The sequence below is a fragment of the Anomaloglossus baeobatrachus genome, chromosome 11 (assembly GCF_048569485.1).
Source record: "Anomaloglossus baeobatrachus isolate aAnoBae1 chromosome 11, aAnoBae1.hap1, whole genome shotgun sequence".
In the NCBI taxonomy this organism is placed as follows: Eukaryota; Metazoa; Chordata; class Amphibia; order Anura; family Aromobatidae; genus Anomaloglossus; species Anomaloglossus baeobatrachus.
Genome location: NC_134363.1, coordinates 177,254,153 through 177,260,587, shown reverse-complemented (window position 1 = coordinate 177,260,587; position 6,435 = coordinate 177,254,153). Strand labels below are relative to the sequence as shown.

The following is a 6,435-nucleotide window of genomic DNA, read 5'->3' as shown; positions in this document are numbered from 1 at the left end:
AAAGTGTGTAGCGCTGTGCAATTGCAGAGTTTATTAGGAGGTGGGCTGCTACCATATACACAGTCAAGCCAATAAAGAGTATGCTGCACATAAAAGAATTGCTTAATTTATTCATTTTTTAAAAATAAACATGTCAGTGCATAGATAATATTACAGAACAAACATAAAAATATAAATAGTCATTTTCATAAAAACCATTGTATAAAAGCAGAGGATTTCTCTTTAAAAACAATGTTTTGTCAGCGCCTTGTGTTCACCCAGTGATAGCGGTCAACACGAGGCCCGGAGAAGCCTGTGGGCTTTCTGTAGGGTTTGTAGGCTCGGTGCTGAGGATGGTTCCCCATGGGCTGCGGCTGGTGGTGGCCATCACTTGGGTAGTTCTTTCGTCGAGGACATTGGGACCAGGTTTGTGTAGGCTGGCTGTATTCTGTACACTGTAGGAGACAGGACCGTGTTACGGGATACAGATATTGAAGCAACATTATACCAGGAGGAAGAGGCAGCGTTACAGTATTTGTGGCAGAGATACTTTTTTTGAAAGATGCCAGACGCCTAAGGTGCATCCTTAGAACACGAGCAGTAAAGACCGAACACCCTTTACACAAGGTGCCAATGTGACGCCCTGGACTAGCCAGGTAGTCACAGGTTCAACACTGCCCCACACCCCCTTCCCCATGCAGTTAGATCAGTCAAACATAAAACCCTTGTTTCCCCTCTCCAGGGGCTGATGTCCACCAGGTGGGGTGGAGCCAGGCGGTTGACCCCACCCACCGAGGAGTTCAGTCCTGGAGGCGGGAAAGGCAGGGAGTGAGTGTTGGGAGTTGAGGAGAGAAGGGAGTGAGGAGGTAGAAGTGGAGGAGCTGGACTGCCAGTGTCTGGGAAGCAGCTGTAAAGCCGTAGGACTGGAGACGGGCGGTGGGCCCGCCAGTTCCGAACCGTGGAAAGAGACTGTAGTCAGCAAACAAGGGCATGGCCATCGGACCCCAACCAGGCTAGGAGCCACCGGCAAAGGTCAAATCTGAGTGTGACCGGAACCCCCGCGGTTCCCCAACTACCAAGGCCCGTCAGAAGGCAACCGCCCAACCCGCCAGGATATAGAGCCACCGCCAAGGGCTAGAGATCCAAAGGGCCAGCGCCTGCGGGCAACGAGAGCTCCCTAGGGCATATCACCAGGGATTAGACTACTGTTGGGAAACCATCATAGTCAAGTCAGTTTAAAAAGGTGCAGGGAAAGAGCCACCATCACCTGTCCGGGGAGACCACAGAAGCAGCAGCCTGCTGTGGGACCCGTCCATCCAGCCGTTTGGTTTACCAGTGACTTTGTATCGGAGTGATTACACCAGTGCCATCCGGCACCGCGCCGTCCCTGCACCCCAGCGACCCTGTCTCCCCGTTAGACCACCGGGCCCACCAACCCCTGCCCACGGAGGGGGAAATCAACACCCCAGCTGCTCCCTGCCAACGCTCCTTGGTTCCCCTTCAAGCAGCGGTGGTGCCCACTACCACGACCCGTGGGTGGCGTCACGGACTAAATTCCCCCCAAACCAACCACCCTTTTCACTCACGGGCGAGGAGCGCCGCTCGAGTCCCCGGATCCGGCCCACCGAGCAGCAGCGCCAGACCCGAGCGTTAGCGAGCGCAGCGGCGTCCTCCCCGCACGCGACAGAGCCACGCAGCGGCAGCAGAAGCCCCGGACCCGAGCGTGGTGAGCGCGCCCCTCCGCCCACGACAATGTAAACCAGAAGTTAAGACACACCTTCATGGGCGCCTGGTAGATACTGTTGGGATTGCTCACAGTAGGGATGTTCTTCGGTTCCTTTACAGAAGTCTCTTCATCAGACGACGTCCCGGAGTGATAGTCAGACGTGGCCTTCTCTACGGCGGTGCTAATTCTCTTAGACACACTACAATCATCTTTACCCATGAAGCTTGTGATTGTAAATGGGTTGTTTTTCTCACCATATCTGTGAAGTTAAGGCAGGGTTAGATTTGCCTCCATACAAAATACAGTCAGAGTGGAACAGGCTGCCACGGGAGGTAGTAAGCTCTCAACCAGTCTTCAAGCAGAAACTGGATAAACATATAGCTGGGATGATTTAGGAAAACCTGCACTCAAGGGGTTGGACCAGATGGCCCTTCCAACCCTACCAGTCTATGATAGAGTGCACCACCTACCTGCAGCAGACCTCAAACGGATCCACCCAGATGGTCATTTCTTTTGGCAATCCAAGATCCTCAAAGTCTACGTCGCTTGCGGCACAGGCTTGCTCCAAAACCGAGTCAATTGACTGACACTTATTAATTCTTATGCATCTGGAAAATAATTTTCTCACTAAGCAAAATATCAGCAGATATTTAGCACATTTCTACTTTTGCCTTTAAGTTGGGCCACCGGTAGAGCCATGTGACCACCAAAAAGTACAAGTGATAAGAAACTTGCAATAGATCTCAGAAAGATGCTTACTTCTCTACTCATGTGCCAACTCTGATGCCCTGGCAAAACCAGGTAGTCACTGATGACTGGACCCCTTCAGGGTGCAGGAATCACCTTCTCCTTGGGATTCCACCAACACACCACACATAGGAAACACCAGGAACAAAAGCCTAGTCACCCCACCAGGGACACCAGTGGGCGGGACCAGGCAGATGGGAACGCCCACCTAGGGGGTCCTGAGGTGTCAGGGGAGGGAACCAGTTAGTTGAAGTTGGAGTTGAGAGTTGACAGTGGAGGAGAGGAGTGGAGGTCAGGGGTTGGAGCCCTTGACTACCTGTGTTGATTAGGTGGCAGACAGCAGAGCAGGGCCACAGGCGATGGAGATCCGGTCGCAGGAGACCTAAAGTGGACTGGGGCAGGGTTGTAGACCGCCAATGCCAACAGCGGGAATCTAGTCTGGAGGCCGTGCACAGTCAGGGTACCTGGACCCAGGGCAAGGACTGCTTCATGCACCTTACTGATTAGCCAGCAGGGGACAAAGTTCCAGATTTTGTCACACAAGTAGCCCAGAGAGCAAAACGTAAGCCCAATGCAGGGGATAGGGAGTCTGCCAGAACCCAGAGATCCCAGGGGTCAGATTTTGCGGGCAACGGCTCCCACAGTACACTGGAGAGCGGATTTCTCCCATTTTATGCGGGTTAAGTCAACAAGAGAAACTATAAGTGCAGGAGGAAGGGCCCCTTGCCCTGTCAGCCCGTGTGCGGGACCAGCACACCCCTCCAGAGGCTCCCGGCATTGGTTTACAATACGGACTGTGTGTGATTTCTTACCACAGTGAGTACACTGGTACCATCCGGTCCATTCCTAAAGACTGCTCCTTGCAACACCTCACCACCATTCCAGAGGCCCCAGGACTACATGTCCCCTACCCGTGGAGGGGATTCCACCTTGCTGCCCTGCTCCATCAGCCCCGGGCACCCCATATCCAGGCAGCGGCGATGTCACCAGCCATCACCGCAACCCACAGGTGGTGCCACTGACAACTTTCTCCCTGTAAATACCCCCTTTCTATGGTTGTGAGGACGGACGGCCACACGACCCCAGGGCCGGCTACCACTCGAGCCGTAATAACGAACCTGAGCAGCCCCTTCAGTGGTCTGGCCCCCGTCCGCAACATCTCCCCCTAAAGTCACTGATACAGCTTGGTCAAAAACCTCCCAACCATCCCGGATACAGCGGGACCATCACGCTTTGCATTGTTTGTCCCGTTGCCATGGGCGGGACGGCCGTATCCCGGGCTCCGCCCACCCACTCTCTCCCCGCATCACTGCTTTTCCCTTCTACCATCCTAACATGTGACGTGGCATAACAGAGGAGTGCGCTTCCCGAAACTAGTTGTCTGCTCTGTGCTGCTGCTAAGGTATGTAAACATAATCTCCCCAGCGCTGATTCCCCTCCCTCCCTCCCCCCTCCCCCCTCCCGGAGCCTCTCTGCGCGGGCGCCGACCGCCGCCTCACTGTGAAGGCGGGCGCCGACCGCCGCCTCACTGTGGCTGCCTGCGTGTCCATGCTGGAGGCCCGCCGGCTGCCTGCGTGTCCATGCTGGAGGCCCGCCGGCTGCCTGCGTGTCCATGCTGGCTGAATGGGTGTGGATATGGGCGTGACTGAAATGGGTGTGGTTAGGGGGCGTGGCCTAAAAATTTGCCGCGGCTCGCTACGCGCCGCAAACTTTGTCCCCCTTTTCCTTTTTTAAAAGTTGAGAGGTATGCAAAAACATGGACAGAAAGTTCAGTGAGGGATCAGATTACAGCTGCCTATAGAGAAAGCCACAGCTTTTTAGTCATTTCTGAACAAAATCTGCCATTTCTGGTGTTTCTCACCCCAGAGCTGGATGCACAGAAACACTGCTTCTGAATATGCTACTTAGACCAGAATCTCACAAGTGTGTTAATGGGAGACATTGTAGACAGTGGGTGAAAAGCAACTACCAACAACTGGAAAATTTGGAAACTGAGACTGGAGGAGAGGCAAACTGGTGAAAAGGTAGCATAAAAGTCATAATGGCCATACATAGTGCACGTCCTCATGTGCACGAGCAACCTGAAAGGTCACCCCAAAAAGCAGGCAAGGGTTAACTGGTAGCATTACCCTCTCCCCTCCACACATCACAAGGACCGAACATCTGAATTTGGTCTTATGATGGGCACCATGCATCAGGGAGGATTAGAGAAGTTCAAGCATCTTACCGAAAAGCTTGTCCTTTTGATGGATTGTCCGTATACCAATGGGCCTTATATCTTGCAAATAGTATGGTTGTCAGTTTGGCGCCAAACTTTTCTATTTTCTGCTTGCTCAGCTTCCTGTGCTTCTTCACCAGCATCGTGATGAAGACAACGGTGGCGGCAATTTCTTCCTTCATGATTTAAATTAGGAATCTGACACAGGACGATGGAAGAGCTGGGGATTAAAAGAATAATCATCATCATCATCATCATCATCATCATCATCATCATCATCATCTATATGCAAGCCATTGCAAAAGATGGAGCAAAAACTGCCCTCTGCAGTGATCAGGGGTTCCACTTAAAGGAATCCGTCACCAGGTTTCTGTTCACCCATCTGAGAGCAGCATGGAGAGACAGAGTCCCTGACTCCAGCAATCTGTCACTTACTGACCTCTTTGCTGTCATTTTTCATAAAATCCAGGTTCTCTGCTGCATATCTAGCAGTTCTCATGAATATGCTGGACTACCTGCAGCATGCCAAGTAGTCCTGTAATGATAACCTTCTGCTGCTTAAATAGTGATCCTCAAAACTACAAATAGCAGCCCATTAAATGACATCACTTGAGTCAGGATCTCTGCTCCTACATTTTGCTGCTCTCAAATTAGGTGGCAAAAACCTGCTGACATTCCCTTTAATTACTCTAAAATTCAGAATTCAGACAAGCTCCCCAAGAGAGCCATAAAACAGCAATGGAATACATATACTGGAGACTTGTTAAAGTGCGCAGTAGTTCATTTCCAGGGAGACTCTTTTAGAATAGTTTATGCTTTAGAAAAAAAAAAAAAAAAAAGGGGGGGGGGGGCGCACCCCAGTGCCCTAAGGTTACTGTGCATTGATAGATTGCCACCTGCATAAAGCAATTACATGGAGAACTCAAGTAGAGTGCGAGTGTGAGGATGAGAGGGAGATTAATTATAAATATATAGGCAATCATGCAAATATTTTCTCAAAATGGCCTTAGAAACAGGGTCAACACTTCAGAGCAGAATGATGGCTAAATGCAATTCACCAACATTGCACATCACCACCCCAGCCAATTCTCCATCCTTACCTGAGTGCAAGCTTCCTCTGTTGTTGCACTCCGCTTTCTGACAGAGGATTATATAGGAAGGGTCAGACTGACACAGGTGTCACTGGAGATCACTAATCACCTGGAGGTCAGCTACAGATCTGATCACCCACATGACCATTAGTCAGGGTATGTCCCGGGTACGTTCTTGGTGTCTGTGCACACAACGTCTCTATTCTGCCAGTGGAGCTGTAAGGCTATGTGTCCACGAGAGAATGTAGCTGCGGATTTTTCTGCATCAAAATCCGCAGCTTTCCCGCAAAATCCGCACCTTTTCGGATTTGCCGCGGATTTACCGCGGATTTTGGTGCGGATTTTTTTTTCCCAATTTTAAAGCCAAAATCCGGATTAAAATCCGCAACAATAATTGACATGTTGCAGATTTTTCCGGATCAAAATCCGCACGAAATCCGCTGCGGAAAAATCCGCAGCGTGGGCACAGCATTTCCAAAATGCCATAGAAATGGCTTGGTAAGTGCCTCAGCTGCAGATTTTCGGGAAATCCGCGGCTTTTCCGCAATAAATCCGCGGCAAAATCCGCGCATTTTCCGCAGCGTGGACACATAGCCTTAAGAGTTTTTTTAGGCAAAACCAAATCAGAAAAATGCTAGCAATCTTGTCAATGACGTGAGTTTGATTTTTTTTCT

General features: G+C 50.9%; 1 protein-coding gene across 2 annotated transcripts; it reads right to left on the bottom strand.

Moving 5' to 3' along the window:
- Positions 1 to 239: 239 nt before the first annotated feature.
- Positions 240 to 4,852, bottom strand: BTG4 (BTG anti-proliferation factor 4). 2 transcript variants are annotated; one of them, XM_075328061.1, is made up of 4 exons: positions 4,680 to 4,852; positions 2,176 to 2,313; positions 1,757 to 1,964; positions 240 to 434 (listed from the first exon to the last, which is right to left on the bottom strand). In XM_075328061.1, the coding sequence occupies exons 1-4, from the start codon at positions 4,850 to 4,852 to the stop codon at positions 240 to 242; spliced, it is 714 nt and encodes a 237-aa protein (XP_075184176.1). The 2 variants fall into 2 exon arrangements, with proteins under 2 accessions (XP_075184176.1, XP_075184177.1); XM_075328062.1 differs by having other exon boundaries at positions 1,769 to 1,964.
- Positions 4,853 to 6,435: the final 1,583 nt, after the last annotated feature.

Excerpts from the sequence above, each read along its gene's own strand:
- BTG4 (XM_075328061.1), bottom strand. The coding sequence starts at position 4,852 with ATGAAGGAAGAAATTGCCGCCACCGTTGTCTTCATCACGATGCTGGTG. Across the intron at positions 1,965-2,175 it reads CCGTTTGAGGTCTGCTGCAG|ATATGGTGAGAAAAACAACC; the intron begins GTAGGTGGTGCA and ends TTAACTTCACAG. Across the intron at positions 435-1,756 it reads TCTACCAGGCGCCCATGAAG|TGTACAGAATACAGCCAGCC; the intron begins GTGTGTCTTAAC and ends TGTCTCCTACAG.